Consider the following 20,158-nt stretch of genomic DNA (forward strand, 5'->3'; position numbering starts at 1 on the left):
ATTTCGTCACTCAAGCATGTTTCCTTGTGACTACACTTAGGCCAGGTAAATATGCCAAATTATATTTTTTTGTGGTCTAATGTATTTTGAAGTATCAAGTCTCGCCAAAGGACATAATTTAGCGTATCTTCTACAGCATTTTTAAATAAAAGAAAAAGCACCCCCCCCTTCCGCGCGCGGCCAAAAGTTGATTAGTTCTTTTAATTAATATTTTAATCTTTTTATTCAGGAGGTCTCCCCCCTTCCTGCGCGATCACAAATGTTAAGAAATTATATTGTTTATTCTGCTTTGTCAGTATAGAGGCATCCTTTCTATATCATAATAAAGAATCTCTTTGACAATTAATTTGCTTCTTTTATCATTATTCAGGGCACCGTTCAATCCCCCTGAAGAACGCGTACAGTGAAGAAATTCCACTTGCAGCTCTTCTTATTGAACTCGAGATAAAAAATGCACAGGTAAGTCTAACTTCGTCCCCATGCCTAAACCTTTCGAGATTTCATAACCTTTTTCAAGAGCCGATACCAGGGCTATAACTCATCAAATAACATCCAAAAATCAAATGACGGGAAATGTTACGTTGTTTCTTGGTGATTTGACAATGAGTGACTCAGTAAGATAGCTTCTGTTCTTGTTTTTTCAACGTCTTTCTTGAGGGGAAATCTGCACAGGAGAGCATTCTTCCCTCAATGTAGCATGTAACAGATGCACGAATCCTATGAAATAGGCTAATGGACAAAAAGTTTCCAAGGCACTGAAAATTCTCCTATAAGCCACATTTTTATTACCGCAGGAAGACGAGGAGTACGCTTCTATCGCTGAACTTCGTGACAAGATGCAACGGTTAATGGAAACACAAGACTCTACACAACGAATGGAAGAGAATGAGGCGCAATCACAACTCATGCAATTCCAAGATCAACTATCACGTCTCACGCTCGACAGAGAAGCAAGGTACACGTTTTTTTATTAGAACATCCAAAATTTTTGAAGCTTTCGGATGTTCTTAGCTTTTTGGGCTTTAAAATGTTCTTAGCATGTTCTCATTTTCATCATTTTGCGAGTGTTTTTGTCCACTTTCCTAAGAAATTGGCTGCTTTCCAGTCCACGATACCTTAAAATGTTCTTATCTTGCTCTTAATATTTTTGCCATTTTGCTATTTTTGCCATGTTCTTTGACCACTGATATAAGAACATGAGTCTCAAGTTCAATCAAACCTGACAAAAATCCTCACGCTCGCATCTCAGAAATTGCCAAGGATATGTCGATTTTTAAGGCTTTTTTGGCAACCTTAAGTTAAGAAAGCATTGAAAATAAGTTTGTTATGATTACGATTAGGCAGTCTTTCAATTTTCCATCAGTAAACTGAATTTCGTTCCAAAAGTCTTCCCCAAATCCGGGCCCCTTGTCAGTTGCAACACTGGGTACGTCGTAGTGTCCGTTATATCGGGTGTGTCCGGTAACTTTAGAGTTTGTATTCCGTTTTAGGCACCAGGAAGCGGACAACAATAAGAAACAGAAAGTCAGTCACAAATCATCTAGTGGTTAAAATCCAAAATCCGAAATACTCACTCAACATAATATATCCACGCAACATACCGTCACGCAACCAATACAAGACATTCTTGTTGTTAAGGGAAGAGAAACACTCAATCACAGTCGGTTGATAATCTTGTCTCAACATGGGGTTGTAAGTATGTAACGTATTACAATGGGTGCAGTACGAAATGAGCATCGACAATGATATTCAAAAGTCTTGTAGGATAAAGTGGAGTTTATAAACATTATTTTCAAACATTGAAATCTCTACCGTTACAGTGCATCCTTATGTACCTTTTCTTTGTAAAGATGGTCCCACAGATAGGGCGTGGCACACAACGTTTTTTCAACATTCAGAAAATGACGTCATAAAGAGAACAACCTCTGTCTGGAAACGATTGCCAAGGTGATTATCTCTCTTGTTATGGCCAATTTTACCTTTATAAAAATCCCTATAAAAAGATAGTAGCTCTTTTCATAGAAACCAATCAATAATGGCAAGAACCTAAACAAGGCTAAGTCCCATTTCAAATTACAGATATTCCTCCGAGATTATACCTTTGAATAATCAGTGTTGTAACTTTGACGTCGGTAGACGGAAATATCCGTCTAGTTGAATTTTCGAACATGGATTTTTGTCCAAATAGAAAGCCTTTCAAAGTCAGAATTCTCCTGAAATTCAAGTCAAATTTTAGTCTTTCCGTCCAGATTAACCAAAGTTGGTTGCAATACTATTGAATAAACGCGAGATTAGAGAAATTCTTTGTCAAATCATTATCTCGAAAACGAGGCTTGAGTACTTCATGACGTCATTTATGGAGAATAGGCCTAACTACGAGGGATATTTTGGGTATTTGTTTTGTACAGTTTGTAGTTCAGTTTTCATATTCTGACTTTATTTTAATGAAAGGCAGAAGTTTCAAATTGAAATAACATATACACAACCTGTGACCTACTGATATCTCACTGCCAACTTTTTGGGAATTATTCCCTAATTAGTGAGTGGTTTAGTTGTGTATATTTTATTTGACTAGACTTTTAACCCTTTGAGTGCCAGGGTCCTTTTTTCTAAGTTTTTTTTTAAAAAATCGCTAGTTCAAACTTTAAGGGCTTATATCTCCTGATCTAGAAGGAATTAGAAGCTCGTATATAGCTCGTTGGATAGCTTAGAGTCTCTTCTTCTTTTGGGCGCCTTCGGCGCCGCCCGATTTAGGAAGGGCGTGGTGCGGCGCCAAGGGGGGGGGGTTTAGGTTAGGGAATTAAAGCAGTCAGGCCCGCGCGCGGACCTTGAAATGATGAAGGTGCCCAGTTAAAAATTTCAAATCAATTCACTAGAAACAGAATAAAGTAAAACAGGGCCAAATTTGGAGGTTCTTGGATCACTCGTTGACCAAAAATAGTCAAAAAACGGTCAGAATCTCAAAAAAGTGAATTTTTGTCAATTTTTTGCATTTTTTTGACTTTTTTGCTTAAAATTTCGCTGGAAAGACTCACTTTTGAATTTTTTTTTGCTTGACCATAAAGGACAATCTAATTCCTACGAGTTCGACCAAAAATAACGATTTCTAACTCAAACTGGGCGTTACAGGAGGGCTTCGCCCTCCTATATAGCCCATGTCGTATATATACGACATCGGCACTTAAAGGGTTAATATGTAAGTTTATATGTAAATTAGTATTTTTTCTGTTTTTGTTTTTTTGTTTTTTTAGTTAGATGATGTTATGCATCGTCAGCAAATTTTTTTTCAACGAATGAAATCACTATAAATATTTTTTGATGAACTTTAATGATGTAAACTATATGATAATTAATTATTATTGAATTTTTTTTTTTGACAATTTTTTTTGCCTCTATTTTTTATATTTTTTCAAATTATACAGTAGAAGGGCGAAAATATTTGGATATTACTACAACCAGCTGGGACAGACCCGTTGGGGCACCTTACTCATCGCAAAAATTTCTAACAACTCGTTCTCGGTGGGAAAAAATCTCGACAATTTATACTTTTGAAAAACTACGAAAAACTTTGTCAGTCCAACAGTGAAAGCATTGAATTTCTAAGTCCTATTGACTTTAATATGTGTAAGTAATACAATTTACAATCCCCTATAATTAAGAATAAAGATTAGGGCCTTTTAAATGACATATTAACCAGAAAAGCTCTATTTGTGAACTTTGGCTCGATGGATTTTTATTTCAAAAGGAAAATTAAAAAAAATTATTTTACATATTTTAGAGGTTAAGATGTAAAAAATTTGACTGCTTTTTATGATCGCGGAAGCTTTAAAAAGCTATAGTTAAAAATTATTAGGTATAGTATAATATTTGGGTAATAATTTTTTTGCGGATGTAATTTACTATATTTTTTTATTATTTTTTTCTCAGTTTTTGTTTCGTTTTCTATTTGTTTGTTATAATGCCAGCTGGCACACGACGTTGTTTCAACGTTTATCTAATGTTCATAACGTCCATATAACGTTAGATGAACGTTGAAACAACGCTGTATGCCAGGTGGAATGCCAACTAATTTTTGTAATTTATATTATTCGATACCAATCTATTATGATAAATGCATACATTTTAAGACATGCTGAAAAGTCAATTTAATATGAGATCACATTATTGAATTTCAGGTCGAAGGCTAGAGGTGAACCTTTCCCACATGCAAGAAACAGCGAACTTTCTAGCGCTTTCTTTGTTTTCGTGTCTTACATTCTTCAATTTCTGCTGGTGAATGTTACTTGTTATATGAAAACCATGCGTGCCGCAAAGGCGAGTGAGTGATCCTTCTGTAGAGTCTATAGAGAGTCACTTTCAGGTGAAGTGAAAATCGGGAGTTAGTCAACGTCGAGATCCCTCTTTTAATTTCGATACCCTTCTTGGAGATAGGAATAATAGGAAGGTCGGGATCACTGATTGAAACTAAGGATCTTTTCTATCAGTGATTCCGACCTTCGTATTATTCCTATCTCTAAAGAAGGGTGTCGGAATTAGAAGAGGCATGTCGACGTTAGACCAACTTACGGTAACAAAGGACTTTGTTAGCTCATGTTACAAAATTGGTTGCATTCAGTCCATGATAATCTCAAAACAAACAAAAAACGAGGATAAATTATTTGTGCTATCTCTTTGGCCCTAGCATTTGTACAGTTTGTTCAGAAAAAACATGTAAAAAAGATCTTTACAGGAGTTTGTTAAACTTTCAAATCAATTTCATTAATCAAACCTCGAAATCATGACGTAATTTAGTTAAGTCGGCCAATCAGTGCTCAGGACAACTATTATTTGGAAAGATAGCCGTAAGTGCAAAATTTGATCTGACGTTTTCACTTTGTCATGTAGAAATTAAAAATAAAAAAAATTTGACGTCAATTTCTCGAACTCTCGAGAAAGCACACAAAATGGAAGTATGGTTGACTGATGGTCATGATTGCAATCAATAAAAATGAAAATTCCTTGGATTTTTTTATGTATTTCTTTAACTGTTTTAAAGATCCACAAAATCGAAGGTATTTTTTTATGATTTTTTTTGTAAATTTTCGTCATACGAGTTTACGAAAGGTGTATCTATCGGAGCTCTAGAAAAAAAATTTATGGAAGATTAACTTTTAAGCAGAGAACAAAAGATATATTATGGCATTTATACACGAAAACACAAATAAAAATTCCAGACTTAAATTGGTGAAAACACTCCATTATCTGTATAAATATCTGGCAATCGCTATTACCATATTTGTAATAGATCTTATCCGGTTTTTTAATTTTTCTAAAGGGATGCATTGTGGGATTGTTTCAGGGGTTTTACCATTGAGTTTAAAGCCTGAAGGGCTAGAGTTCAATCTCTAACCTTTCTCAGGCAAGAAAAGGTGAAGCCTTAAAAAATACGCCGTAATTTAGACGTCAGATTGAATCTAGCAATTCCTTTGTTTACGATTGATATTTTTTTCGAAATTTAGCGGTAAATTTTTTAGTTTCAATCTGTCATTTGTGTAAAAACCAGGCGAGCCGCTCAAGGCCGCGCAACTTTGGTAGGATTTTTTGGCTTCAAATCCTACCAAAGAGATTGACTTCTAGCCCTTCGGGCTTATACTTCATTGGATTTTACAATAGAAATCTCTTTGGAATTCCTCGATGGAATTCTATTGTAATACCCCCGAAACAATCCCACAATGCATCGCTGTTTTAGAAAAATAAAGAACTCCGATAAGGTCTATTGCTATTGTCATATTTGCAATTGCAAAAGCTCTCTCGTTCTCTCCTTATGTAATTTAAACATTCTTTGCTTTATCAATTTCAGGTAAAACAGAATGTCAAGAACCACGAAAACTTTACCAATGCACCGGAGATACAGCATTTCTAACTGCATATGGTACAATCGTCAAAAATGTACCGTATTATTGGTTCAAATTATCGCGGATAATGGCCACGAACATACGGGAGGGATTTATTGATCGTAAAGCTGATGTTCGACCTGATGATGTAGATGACAAGTTTAAAAATGACATCACTAACAAAGTATTGATGATTAAAAAACTCCATCCAGAAGATGCTGGCATTTATGCTTATAGACCGTCAGACACCAAGGATACAAATGCAATATGTATCGATTTCGAACTGAAAGTTTTAAGTAAGTAGGTAATACTTCGTACGGATTCATTTTCGCGAGCCAAGAAAATCACGAAATTTTCTGAGTTTATTCTCACGAATTAGCGTTTGTAAATATTTCGTGATTTACCCCAAGATTAGTTGAAAATTTGAAAACGCAAATTTTCAGGAATTTAAAAGTTTACCTTTCATAATTTGTCAGGGAAAGAATTACGTGCGCATCCAAATGGATTTCAAACTGTGGAAAATGGCAATGTGCAATTGAAAGTGGAAGCTTTTCACACAGGTACACCCGAATGGTACCTGAATGGTAAATTATTACCATCCAGTGAAAACCAAGTGGCACCCAGTAAACATTACAAATATGTCAACAGTCGACAATACGGCTACAATTATGGCTCAGGTAAGGACTATTCTTTGAAAGAGTGTAACTCACGTTTATCGTTTGGTAGTACACTCTGTGCGCGTCTGTTTGATAAAAAAATTCCCGTACGGAGACCTCTGCGATGAAGTATGATTTATTAATAGCAACACTTTTCTCGTCGTCTCCCCTCTCTCGCCTGCACTCCATCACAGCAGTCAGTTTGAAAAATCTTCAATCAGAAAAGACAACGACAACAGATCCTCTACGTCAATGAATTTTGAATTACTTAGCCTTAGATATCGGGTCTGTGTACAGTCTACAATCAGTGCCATAGTATATTGGCACTTTTGGCTAATTTACCATTTTTCGAAAATTGAAGTTCGAGCGAGAATGTCAATTTTTAGGCCTTCAACTTGATTTCATCGATTATTTCGATCTGGGAGGGATTTATTGGTTTCTAGGCTATATTTCAAGCCCTACTGGACCATTTTTGAACTTTTGGATCCTCCAGATCCTAAGGTCCTAAGTGTTAAGTCTAGCGTTAAAACTCAGAGTTAGAACTCTACCCTTTGAACCTACTTTAGAGCACTTACAAATTGATTGTGGTTTCAAAACACCCCGGTGAATTTCCCTTTTGTGCCAAGTATTTTGTCACTGATTGTAGATAAGGCCATGCTTTTATTTATTAACTAAAGTCAATGATATTTATGTGTGATAAGTTTTTAATTAAATTAAATTTCACCTGTATTAATATTCGCGTTTTTAGTGAATTTGGCTATTTTCGCGAAAAACTTATAGTCGAACTGAAGTATAACTGAACATCGTCTTCTGACGATTTTTGATGACGCTGAGCTAAGATTTATTTCATCTTTTTTATATCATCTAGACATTAGTGCTATTCATGATATACACCATCGCAATGTCTTCTGATATTACATCACACACCCAACAGTTGATTGGTTGTAATTGACGTAAAATCAATCAATACGTCACTTGCAACCAGTCAGCTGTTGGGTCCGTTAAAGACATTGCAATGGTGCATATCATTTATCCATTTCATCTTTGGATTGTTTAGTATTGGAGATCAAGAACATCCAAATGCGACATAAAGGTGATTACAAGTTAAAATGGATCATGGATGGTGTATGTAAAGAAAATTCCATCAAAATTGACGTCAAAGTATTGTCATTGCAAGATTATCAAAAACATAAAGAAGGTAAAAAATATTTCTCTCAATTTAATCTGCAGTGGAGATAAATAACTCTATAGCTTTTGATGGAATTTGAGTCTTGTGTTCGTTGGAATGATACAAAAGAGTGGAATGTTATCAAATAGAAATAAGTCAAAAAAGTTTAGAAGCTGAAGATGAAAATAACTGAAGAAAAGGAAAATCAACTTCTTGTAGAATTGTGTTTTAACTGTCATTTTCATGACTTACAGACTTTAGTAAAGGGACTCCGATTCCATTGAAATACAGGGTGTCCAGAAAAAGTGTTATATCAAAGCATGTTTTTTGAGTAGAGATGTTTTGTGTGCTTCATTATTGCATGTTAATGTGAGAGAAAGAGATGAACACAATATTTCTACATTTGTATCACTTTTATCTTACAGTTGACTCTCTCTAATTCGATCTTCAAGGGGCCAAATGATTTCTTCGAACTAAAGAAAGATTCGAATTTCAGAGGGTAATATAAACCAGGTGAGGGGACCAATATTTTAGTTCGAATTACAGAAAGATTCGAATTAGAAAGAATTGACTTTTTTCTCCGTATACTACCAATTTTAATCAATTATCACTTATCCATATCGAGCTCAGGCTAAGTACTGAGACAGAGTTGAACATAAACTTTATATTATAACAAGAAAAATTGAACGTCGAATTTGATAAGTGACCGCCAGTAAATTTGGTTAAATGCTTTTTTAGGATAAGACATAATTTAGCATAAAATTAAGAATATATTTCGTTAGGGTCATCTGCAAATTTAAATTCTCACCAAATCAAAATTGCAGAAGAGCTAAAATCCACCCGCTAAATTCAATCCCTTATTTAAAATATTTTTTTTCCAGAATTAGCCTCTGCTTTGGATGCAGACAGAAAGACACACCAACCCAAGTCTGTACAAATCGAAGAGGTTTTAAAAGCTTTGAACAAAGTGTACGGTACCGATGTGTTCCTCAAAATACACTCTAAATCAAGTTCTCACCATTCAATATTTTTGGTCTTTTTTGCTTTGCTGGTTTTAATGGGTATGTCTGTTGGCACATATTTCTATTACATGTTCTACAAGAAGAGAAAAAGGTGAGTGTGGCCACATTTTTTATAAAATCGTCAAAAATATTTCAAGCCTCTGAATGGTCTTGATCTTTTGGGTCTTATTCCTAAGAATATCCTCAAAGTGTTTTATTTTGTACTTTTTGTAAGTATTTCTGTGCAATTAGGTGTTTTAGAGTCCGCAAAGCTTTAAAATGTTCTCAACTTGTTCTTAGTGTTTTGACAATTGAAGCCTTATGTTCTTGTATACTGTGGAGTCTCCTTAACTCCGACCCACACAGGGTACAAAAATTGTTGTTCGAGTCAACATGGATGATCAATAGACTAAAGACGTTTATAAATATGTGTTGTCCAGTACATTCTCTTTGATAGGATTAATTTCACACCTTTTTTATAAGTTATAACATTTTAAGGCTTCGCGGACTCGAAAACACCCAATTTCGTAGGATAATGGGCAAAAATGGTGAAAATAAGAACATGTTGTGAACATTTTTAGGCTTGAAAAACTCAAATAGTTAAGAATATCTGAATGCTTCAAAAATTTTGGATGTTCTTATAGAATAACAAGAAGCCCGTTGGGCGTGAAGGCCGAGCAAAAGCGAAATTTTCGTTATTTTCGCGAATTTCGGAATTTCTAAAAATTCAAAAAAAATTTAACAAGATTTCAAATTTCCCCCAGGAAAGGGATGGCCAAAGGATTTAAAATTTTACTGCGTCGAGCAAAACAAAATGAAAAATAAGTCGACAAGGATAATTCTCCCTTTCTTCATTTCTTAGAACAGGGAAGTGAAAAAATAAACGAAACATAATGTAGTCAATGAAAAATGAATTTAATGTTGAAAGCTCAAAACTTTCTACCCGAAGGTAAACAATCAAATCCAAAATATCATCAAATTCAACTTCCATAAGAAACAACATCAAAAAATGCAAAAATGGTGCCACATCGATTTATTGAGCTTCTTCGTTGTATTGTCTTTGTTCATCTTCTCCCTCTTTCCTCCATCAAGGTCAATTCGACTTGAAAACAATTATGTGAGTTGAGTTTGAATAATCCAAGCCATCGACGACCGTTAAATGCGACAGCTCCAGAAATGACCATTTCATTTAATGCATCATGAAAAAAGTTCCAATCTTGTTCAAATTTACACATGAGCTGCATTTTAGTCTCCATTGCCACATTCCATTAATAATCGGTATTTGAAATAATTCTGTGTCGAGTTTGAAAAATCAAGCCACCAATTCGTCAAACGAGACAGATCTAGAAATAACCATTTTCACACGTAGCATCATGGAAAAAGTTCAAATCTTATTCTAATTTACACATGAACTCCATTTTAGTGTCCATCAACAAATTCCAGAATCAGTTTACTTGAAATGATTCTGTGTCGATCGAGTTTGAAAATCATGCCACATCCCACTGTCACTGTACTGACCATTGTTTAACAGCGACAGATCCAGAAGCAACATTGTGTCTTATTTAAATTTACACATTTCAGTTTATTTATTTCTATATTAGAAGCCATTATTTCCTAAAAATAAAGTCTTTTTGAAAACAAGAAACTAAAAATCAGAAAATATATCTTTTTTAGCCAGTATCCGACTTTTGCAAGCTTTTCCCTGTCCAGACGGCAAAAAGTGTGTTACTGGTATTAAGCGCCGCTTCTACCAAAACGGACAGACAGAAGGAAAGACGGACAAAAAAATAGTGACACTCTCTTTAAAGGCCCACTCGCTAGCGCTGGGCCAAAAAAACGTGTATGAGAACAATAAGGCTTAGAATGGAAATATTGAAGTTCAGTGCAGTGTGTGTGAGGGGAAGGGCTTGAAATTTAGACGGAGAGTGTTGCTATTACCGCCTTGTTCTTTATGGAAATGATAATATTCCCTTTCTGATGAATTTTTGACTTCTTTGTGTAAGGGTATCAAATGTAATGCAACATTTGGAAAAAATTCAATTATAAAAATGAAAATTAATTTTTTAAACAGCTTATCGTATTTGCCTGCAGATTACTGTTGTTTTTGTTGTACACGCTTATTTTTGAAGCCTGCAGATGTTCTTAACTTTTTGAGTTTTAAGTCTGAAAATTTTCTTAAATTGTTCCTAATTTCGCCTCTTATTTGAGTATTTTTGTGTAATTTCCTAAGAAATTTGGTCATTTTAGAGTCCATAAGCCTTGAAATGTTCTTAACCTGTGTTTAATATTTTGGCCATCGAAGCCTTATGTTCTTATATAGTTTGTTCATATAAAAAACGTTTATTGTAAATAACGAAGGTATTTTCTACATCGACTGTATTTACTTTCTCGTTACTCATGTAATCAGACTAGGTTAATTTCCCTCAGGTCGCTTCTCTCACTCCAAGGTCTCGTGGCAGGCCAGATGAGCATTTCACTTACTTTTTTTTTTAAACTTTTGTTTCAGGACACTACAACCGGACACGAACGGAAAAATGTTTGCTGAAGATTTCAGAAAAGGACAAACTCCTGCTTATGTCCAATATCAACCCTTGTCAACTATAGAGGAGATTGAGGATGGAAATTATTATTATAATATGCAAGATCAATCGCAGCGTTTAGATGCACCATGAAAACCATCAACTGTGAAAAGAATAAGGAAACAATATTGTTAATATTGAAAATTGAAATAAACGGTGATAATATGATATCATGATAACTTAATAAGACTCAGGGTTCCTGCACTGGTCAGAAAAAAACTTGGAAAACCCGGAAATTGTAATATTTTTCGACCGCCGGAGGCGGTTTCTTTCATAGTGGTACGCTAATCTCGTTTTGCCTTGGCTCATTACTTTGTCTACCATTTACTTTCGGTTTTTTTAACTAGATTACCCAGGTGTTTCTCTTTTTTTTCCCTGAATGTCTTTTATTCGGAATTGAATAATCGAGACATGAAAAATGACTATATTGTAATCTGTTTTCAATGAATAATCTAAAATGTACTGGAGATGACATGTAGGCGTTAAATAACGTGCGCGCTTTTTCGCGTGATGCGTGATGGAAGGCGGTCGTTTCAGTGTGGTTTAGATCCACACTGTGACCTAGTTGTAAAAGTCAGGGAAAAGTGGGAAGGGAATTCTGTTTTATAAATGCTTAAAATCTATCTAATCTAATAGTCTTTATCTTCCAAAATTTTCTGTGTGGGACCCAACCAGCTGGCACACAACGTTGTTTCGACGTTTGTCTAACGTTCACAACGTCCATATAACGTTAGATGAACGTTGTAACAACGTTGTGTGCCAGCTGGGCAACCATGTCAACCATGTTAATGGTGTGTTAATAGGACCTCCCATTTAATGAAAAATACACTACAACCAACTTCAAAAGACCTTGAATTATTCATCTTTCAAAAAAGGATTGCCTGCCTGCAATGGTGAAAGTGTTGGTGGTCAGGGAAAAACATGTCATTTTCCATTCAAAGTCAGGGAAAAATCACTCTTTTTAGCTTTTTTGTCAAGGAAAATTACCACTTTTTTAGTAAAAAGTCAGGGAAAATAATTGGTAACAACTAGGAACCCTGAGACTACAAATGATTTTTTCCTAATACCTAGACTATAATACTAGACAAATTACTATCCAAGCAAAACTCGGAAAAATCTTACCAATAAATTCTCTTTTTCAGACAAATTTAGTTACCGATAAACTTTCCTCAAAGGTCAGATAATGAAATTTACTATCAATATACAGAATACACGCTTTTTTTTTTATAAGAATGGTGTTTTTTCATTTCATCATGGATATTCTTAACATTTTGGCGAAAATCATCCAAAAATATTCTTACGGTATTCTTAGGTTAAGATCGAAATTGGCAATCAACAGGTTAAAATGCATTAAAAATGGGCATTCTTAGGTTCAGTTGCTAAATTCCATGATGGTGACATTTTTACCATATTCTTAATTTTTTGGCTATTTTCATCATGGACATTCTTATAAAGTGTATTCTTATATAAAAAAAAAGCGTGTATATGAAGCAAAAAGTCTTTAAATATTACTTTGGATTTTGTTAATGCTTAATAATTTACTGTGAAATTTTATGACATTTAATATGTGATACAGAACCCTTGAGAATTTCGGAGATATTTTCCAAATTTCAAAAGGAAGCTCGCATAAAAACTGAAGTGTTCAAATTGCATGACGGGTAAACGACATAATATGAAATGGTGACGTTGGCAACACATTTTTGAATTAATAAAATAAATTTGACGTCAAATTTAAAATTAATTTTCAAAAAATAAAAAGATAAAGATTTTTCTAACAAATTAGTTCAATGCTTCCAAGCGACAATCATGGTCGATAAATCAACATGAAATTTCTTTGGATTTTGATTGTCTCCTTAACTTGCGTCGAACCTGCTTTAGGCAAAGGTATTTTATAGTTTTTCATAGTTTTCTTCTTACTTTTTTCCAACTGAAAATTATATTTGAGATATTTTTAAGCATAAATTTTAGATTTTTATTTAGGTCTACTTTAAAGGTTAAGATTTTCTAAAAATTATTTCATAAAGGCTAGATACTGCACTCTGTCCAGGGAAATCGCAAAGCTGAAAATGTCCTTCCCGACTGCTACATAACGTTATATGGACGTTGTATGAAAATTAAAATGAGCATTGGGAGGGGTGACATTCACGATGTCTAGAGGGTGGTTTGATGCTTGTACGTAAGAGTAGGCAAGAGGGGTACTAAATTTGTGTAGGAGAGCAGATTTATATAACAATGCTGTTATCTTTTTATATTATGAGTAGACACAAATTTTGCGCCCTCTTGTCTACGCTACTAGTCCATGGTTAAATCATTAAAAGAAGATGGCTTATGTCTCACATTAATTTTGTCATTAACTTTCTCTTCATTATAGCTACTAAACCTGGAGAAAAATGTCCCGCACCACGGAAAATTGAAAAATGTTCTGGAGATACAGCTAATTTGCCAGCTTACGGTAAAATCAAGAAAAACGTGACATACAGTTGGTTTACCGTCCTTGGAAGTCAATCGCTGACCAAAACTAAATTACGAGCTCTGAAGCTTAGTGTCAAAGATAAAACATTGACTCTTCCAAACCTTAAATGGTTTCAATCAGCACGTTATTCGTACCGTCCTTCAAGCAGTGTGAATGTCAGTTGCAGTGACTACGATTTGCGAGTCTCTAGTAAGTTGTGTTAATTTTTCGTTCTTATTTCTTATTCTTTCAAAGGATGCACATAAGATGTTTCTTTAGCCTATATTAACTCACTAAAAGATTGATTTTTATATACGTCCAGGAAACTAAATTATTCAACCTCGAAAAGTGTATCCACTTTTACTGCATTTTTAGTTTTTCGGCTTTAGTGCTGTATACCGCAATTGTTGGATATCCTCCACTAACTTAGACTAGTAGAACTTTCTTCTAATACACCCCTGCCTCACAGCCCCGATGCAACATTTTTCCTCAGTGGGGATAAAAACTCCTGTTGAAATTCCGATGGGGATAGAAATTCTATTGTTCCAAGGTTAAAAAATCCAGTGGGGTGGGTTTGAAATGCAATTTTCAAATATTGAATTTCGAATGGGTATGAAAGTCAATTTCCCAGTGGGAATGAAATATCAGGGTGTTTTCCCACTGGGAGCAAAATTTTGCCAAATTTTCCAGTGGGGCTGGGGTCCCAGCGGGTCTGTGACACAGGGGTGTTCTAATATTGAACTTTTTGATAACTTTTGCAGTACCATTTGTTCCAGTTAAGTAGAATAGAATTAAAAAAGAACATTTACAGTAAGCTTCACGGATTAGCTTTCTCTAAAGATTTACCTGTGAGGACAGACTGTAAGAATTTTATCGCGATAAAATATGGCGTCCAAGTAGTCTAAAAATTTTCCGTTGCACAGGATGAGCAGAAGTCTAGCGTCCAGGCTACAACAAACCTGTATTACCCACTGACCTTTATAAACCCTGGACCAATTTTCTCAATTCCGGCCATGCAAAATCTTTAATCGAAGGTTTTTTAAAGTGGTACTCTAATGGCGGCACTACTCAATAGCGGTGTAAATGAATCGAGAGCGCTAGATCTACTTTCCCTCAAAATCTTTTGATGATGTAGAGCCGTTAGACGTTAATTTTTAACACTGCAATGGCTTCTTTACGATGGCGGATATAGCTTGGTCCAGGGATATATAAAGGTCACCTCTATATTTTAGACGGAAGATTAAAAGCGATCACACGTAATTGGACTACCGCAATAGAAAATGGCAATCTTTACGTGAAAGTTGAAGCTTTCTATCCTGGTAAAGCAAAATGGTATCTCAATAACAAATTATTACCATTGCCTGGAGGTCTGAAGACACCAAGCAAACATTTCAAATATGCTAAAATTGAAGACTTCGGTCTATCGTTTGGCTCCGGTAAGGTGGTTTTTTTTTCTGATGTCTACGTTGCAATTTCGTACCAGGAGCTAAACTCTCAACTTGAGACCTTGTTCCCTGTGCATTATCAGTCTTTTAATGCTTACTGATAGCGCTAGATAATACTCGCATCAGCCAACACTAGGGTATTCTCTGGCGTCAATCAGTAACGTAAATAAAGCCTGGGATACACGGGGACGAGGTTGCTTAACTCTACCCTAGTCTCTTAGTTCGTTTTTTATGATTCTGATAGTTCTGATAACGTTTCATCACGCCAAACAATAAAATAAAAAAGTTTTTGAGATTGTGACAAAGAGGTACTTTTTTTTATCGAATCTAACTTGGAATCGGACCTTTTTGCTATTTTGGGTCTCACCCGGGGGGGGGGGGGGGGGGGTTGGGGGGGGTTTGAGGTCTTACTTAGACCAGAATGAATTTCGATTATTGTAATTATGATCTAGGAGGAATTATTGAGTTTGAAATATACCTTTATTTTTCGATTCATTTCTTTATAGTTTTGGACATCAAAAATATTCAAAAGAGACATGCGGGTCAATACAAAATGAAATGGATTATGGGTACCCCATGTAAAGAAAAATCAGTCACCATCACAGTCAGCGTAACTTCAATCAAAGATATGCAACGCAATACAAAAGTTGTGGAAAATCAACCTAAAGCAATGAAAAGTATAGAATTCTTTTATTTAAGAACAATTTAAGAACACCAGTCTAAGATTAAGGTTCTCAGAACGATAGCTCTTTTGTGTTTGGAACGATAGAGATTTAAGAACAGGCTCAACCCAAAATTTACTGGTTCTTTTAAAAAAAGCGTGTAGCTTTTTTAATAACGGAGACCAATCAAGACTCCCAAAACACTTTACAATTTCACATTTTGTTGAAATTATAAGAAACTTGAAATAAGCTTTCCGAAGGACACCCCAAAATGGCCTTGCGTTTTTTCAAAGCCGATCAAAATTTGTACTTTTGGCAAAACATTTTTTGATTCAAGCAGTGCTATAGAAAGAGTCTAATCTGACTTATACCATCGGAAGAAATCCTTCATAAATTGATAAGACTCAATTTATCGCTATAAATTTTGACGCTGTGTTTTTTTCGAACCAAGGATGGTTATAATTCAATGGCTTAGATGCTGAATGACTGAGGACTATAGTAAAATAGCAATTTTACCTTGCTGGCTGTTACAAATCGATTCAGTCGCTCATCCGTCCTCAAAAGCCCTCCCTCCCCTCAAAAGGCTCGAAACTTAAAACTATTAAAGGTTTTGTTTTTAAATGAGAGCGATATCGATTGCTTACTCAGCTTTTTAACATTGAATTGGCATGGATGTAGAGCAAGATTGGTCAGAAAGAGGAAAAGAAAAACATTTTTTTGATTATATTAGCATAATATTACAACAGGCAGACACTGTCCTGGTATGAAATATGTGTCTGATATGAAACCTAAAAATGAAACCTTTAAACTACATTAAAGGAAGAAATTTTGACGGGAATTTAATTTGGTGGATGCCCAAAAAAGTTTTTTCAGACAGAATTTTATTTACCGGATAGACGGGAAAATTAAATTTGGCGGGAATTTAATTTTGTGGTTGTAGGATATTTAGGGTAAAAGATGATATCAAATTCGTTGAAAACCCAACGACATTTGCTCGTACAATATGGAAATATTTCACTCGTTCCGGATTTTTCCGTATATTTTCCTCGCCTAAAGGCTCAGAAAATATTGTACGGAAAAATCTTGGAACTCGTAAAATATTTCTCATAATGTACTCGCAACTGTCCGATAACTATTACTTATTTTTAAAAAATATATAAAAGCTCATTTTCCAACGTTACATTATAATTAATGAAAAATTTATTTTTTCTAGAAAACGTATCAACTGTTGCAGACCGAAAAAATAAATTCTGGGAAGAAATCAATAAAAAGACAACGCAACCTATAGATACCGAAGATGTTATGAAAGCTATAAACAAAATTAACGGTACCGGGAAATCAAAATCCTCAGGCAACTCGTTTTTGGCTGTTTTTCTGGGAGTACTTTTTCTTGGACTTTTCGCTGGTTCTTTTGTTTACTTCATGACACTCAAAAACAAAAATAAGTAAGTTTATTTATTTATATAATCTTTTGAACATTGCTCTAAGGAAAAGAAGTGATTAAAACGGGTTTATTTAATCGGATATTTCAATTTGGCTCGGGTTTATAGACCTCCAGGCTATATTATGAGCCTTATTGGACCATTTTTGAACTTTTGGATCCTCAGATCCTAAGGTCCCATAACTCAGAGTTTAAACTCTACCCTTCCAACCTACTTTAGAGCACTTACAAATCGATTGTGGTTTCAAAACTTCCCGGTGGATTTGCCTTTTTTCTCAAATAATACGACCATGATTGTACAACCTGATAAAAACGATGATTTCTTGATTTGAAGCATAACCGTAATGAAATATTAAAGAATTTCTTCATATTCTTCATATTTACCAGCGGGAGAATTTGAAAACCCATCAGCATAATCAGCACTAATAATACGCAGCTTCTACAAGGAAATGTGCACCGGCCCGTTCGCGCCCGTCCTTTGATTCCCGTCCTCTAATATAATCAATTAACAGACTGATTTGATAGTATAGCTTTGGCTAAAAATAGAGTTAAATAAAATTACCCCGATAGACAATATCTCTGCCGTGATCTGACAAAAGGAAGTAACCATCAATTTTTGAAAGTTCATATTTTTGCAAAAATCGACCCTAAGAGTCCAGCTTGTGTTTTCCAATGGTTGATTTCTAGTAAAAGACTTCTTTTTATCAATTTTTTTTGGACTAAAGTTTCATTTTATTTTCTGACAAAAGGATGTAAGTCACTTTATAGCCTGAAAAATGAAAATTGCTTGCAATATTTTTCATTTTATTTATCTGACAAAAAAAAGTAACTTTAAAATTTTTAGCTTGAAAGAGCTTGAGTAGAGTAAAACTTGTGTAGATTTTTCCAAAATCAAGATGTTAAACTCTTTTTATAACTCCTTCCTTTTAAATATTATACTATTCTAGGGTTTGGTCTTTCACAATCAGAAAAAGTTTTGATCTTATAACGATACCATTAATCTTGAATAAGGTCAACTCGTTTATGCAATTATCTCAAAATAAGAAAAATGCAGTTACTTTCTTTTGTCAGATCACGGCAGATCTTTCTTCTAAGCTAAGGGATTTGTTGCTTCGCGGTGTGGAAAGAAGTTCCGATATTTTTTATTTTACTATAATCTAACAAACCAAAAAACATGGAGTTTTCAATGGAATGAATGAGAGAAGCGTTCAGCGAATAGAATTCTCTAGCTATGCGTTTGGTAGGCTGCTGGCATCCACCACTTGATTCGTACTTCTTATAGTTCTTGGGTTTTGCGGCACATCAAAGGCCGACTATCATTCCTCTCCGATGGAAAATTGGTTTAGAGCGTTAAGTAAGTTTGCGACCGCAGTCGAGGGCGACCCGAAGGCTCCCTTTTCGTATAGCTGTCTACCCGAAGGTAGGGGGGCACCACTCCTTTCCCTGGATTTCTCCACTTACCCTTGAGTTTCTGAGCATCAAGCAGAGAGGTATCAAGTACCATTTTAGGAATCTTTGGTATGACCCGGCTGGGGATCGAACCCACAACCTTGTGCACCGTAGCCGGATGCACTACCTTTATGCTACGGTTGCTTAGAGCTCTAGCGTGGGCGGCCGCCAATGCACCATCAGAATGTCAGCTAACCTGTCTACCTGTAATATAAGTTTTAATCTTTTTCTTTACTCATCTTTTCAAGGTCACCGGAACAGAACACGTACGGAGCAATGTTTGCTGAAGATTTCACTAAAGGACAAAATTCGGGTTCTGTAAAATATCAACCAATCCCAACCAATGAGCCTGGTCCATCAAACGCACCATGAAGTAGGGAAGAGCCGATCTGAATATTTTAATATTTATAAGATAAATATCATTAGCCTTCTAAGATAGACTTTCAGTGTGTTTTTCTTTATTCTGAAAAAAAATTATATATGACATAAGTTTCTTATGTAAAAGTATGGTTTTACCACCCACGCTCTACTTTAATGGGATAAATTTTCGCGGGGATTAAATTTCGCGGTTGAGCTCATCCGCGAAATTTTAAGATTTCGTGGGGATTAATTTTCGCGGATGGCACTATTGGGGGGCATTATTTTCTCGATTTTGTGACTTTTACTGTCAAATCATGCATATTGGTTGTTGAAATACACATTATTTGCGCCTCTTTGATGCAAGTAACCATTCAAATAGGATTTATTTGACATATTTTGAGTTTTGTTTAGAAATATTTCGCGGATGGGCCTTTTTCAAATTTCCAATGGGACTTATTTTCGTGGATGACACCCAAATCCGCGAAATCCGCGAAAATTAATCCCCGCGAAAATTTATCCCATTAAAGTATGTGCCACTTGTACCACTTTTGAATTTACTGATGGACATTTAGTATTTCCGTGAGCACCTTCATAAAACACGAGCTAAGGGTCTGGGTTATGGAGTTTGTAGTTTTATCTTTAAATTCTGGCAGTTATTCTTATTGATCATTGGATCCATTTAAAAATGAATTGGAAAATTGGACAGCCACAAGAAGGTAACCTGATATCAGATTGTGAAAGTTTTCTGCACACCAGGCTGAAGCTCTAAAGGGATGTGTGAAAACAAACACAATCTGACGAATATGCAATCTCAATATCGTAAGGACCGCGTTCATCTAAAAGACTAGGAACGACAGCAAAGTTGTGTGATTGTATTTATGAATAGGGTGCCTAATTTTCCGGCGCACAATTCTTGTTGTAGAATTTTCTGCGGGAGGACTATTTTCATCAGATGTATAATTTCCAAGCGCCTTCAGAGGTTTACCGTGTGCGTAAGAAAATTATGAACAGCTGTTATCAGGTTACTATAGAAGATAGCCCACAAGACGATGAAAGTTTCACGTTAGAAAAG

The 20,158-nt window shown here is 35.2% G+C and overlaps 3 protein-coding genes across 3 annotated transcripts in view; all 3 read left to right on the forward strand.

Annotated features, from left to right (window-relative positions):
- The window catches only part of LOC136799051 (1-phosphatidylinositol 4,5-bisphosphate phosphodiesterase gamma-1-like), a 52,561-nt gene extending 50,738 nt beyond the window's left edge, over positions 1-1,823 (forward strand). The window contains exons 37-39 of the mRNA XM_067055730.1: positions 371-459; positions 795-955; positions 1,491-1,823. Coding sequence (XP_066911831.1) covers positions 371-459; positions 795-955; positions 1,491-1,551 — 311 coding nt within the window. The 3' untranslated portion in view covers positions 1,552-1,823. The remainder of the gene's footprint in view (positions 1-370; positions 460-794; positions 956-1,490) is intronic.
- A 3,065-nt stretch (positions 1,824-4,888) lies between these two features.
- On the forward strand, positions 4,889-11,456 carry LOC136799050 (uncharacterized). Its single transcript, XM_067055729.1, has 6 exons — positions 4,889-5,051; positions 5,840-6,169; positions 6,350-6,550; positions 7,587-7,727; positions 8,579-8,810; positions 11,205-11,456. Exons 1-6 carry the CDS (start codon positions 4,988-4,990, stop codon positions 11,368-11,370), a joined length of 1,134 nt encoding a protein of 377 aa, XP_066911830.1. The 5' UTR covers positions 4,889-4,987; the 3' UTR covers positions 11,371-11,456.
- A 1,380-nt stretch (positions 11,457-12,836) lies between these two features.
- LOC136799054 (uncharacterized) lies at positions 12,837-19,203 on the forward strand. Its single transcript, XM_067055731.1, has 6 exons — positions 12,837-13,161; positions 13,649-13,939; positions 14,962-15,165; positions 15,681-15,851; positions 17,050-17,281; positions 18,975-19,203. The coding sequence occupies exons 1-6, from the start codon at positions 13,101-13,103 to the stop codon at positions 19,096-19,098; spliced, it is 1,083 nt and encodes a 360-aa protein (XP_066911832.1). The 5' UTR covers positions 12,837-13,100; the 3' UTR covers positions 19,099-19,203.
- Positions 19,204-20,158: the final 955 nt, after the last annotated feature.

The sequence above is a fragment of the Clytia hemisphaerica genome, unplaced genomic scaffold, assembly GCF_902728285.1.
Source record: "Clytia hemisphaerica strain Z4C2 unplaced genomic scaffold, Clytia hemisphaerica genome assembly, whole genome shotgun sequence".
NCBI lineage: Eukaryota > Metazoa > Cnidaria > Hydrozoa > Leptothecata > Clytiidae > Clytia > Clytia hemisphaerica.

Coding starts and splice junctions, on each gene's coding strand:
- LOC136799050 (XM_067055729.1), top strand. CDS start 4,988: ATGAAAATTCCTTGGATTTTTTTATGTATTTCTTTAACTGTTTTAAAG. Junction 6,170..6,349: donor TTTCGAACTGAAAGTTTTAA/GTAAGTAGGTAA, acceptor ATAATTTGTCAG/GGAAAGAATTACGTGCGCAT. Junction 6,551..7,586: donor CGGCTACAATTATGGCTCAG/GTAAGGACTATT, acceptor TGGATTGTTTAG/TATTGGAGATCAAGAACATC.
- LOC136799054 (XM_067055731.1), top strand. CDS start 13,101: ATGAAATTTCTTTGGATTTTGATTGTCTCCTTAACTTGCGTCGAACCT. Junction 15,166..15,680: donor CGGTCTATCGTTTGGCTCCG/GTAAGGTGGTTT, acceptor ATTTCTTTATAG/TTTTGGACATCAAAAATATT. Junction 15,852..17,049: donor TCAACCTAAAGCAATGAAAA/GTATAGAATTCT, acceptor TATTTTTTCTAG/AAAACGTATCAACTGTTGCA.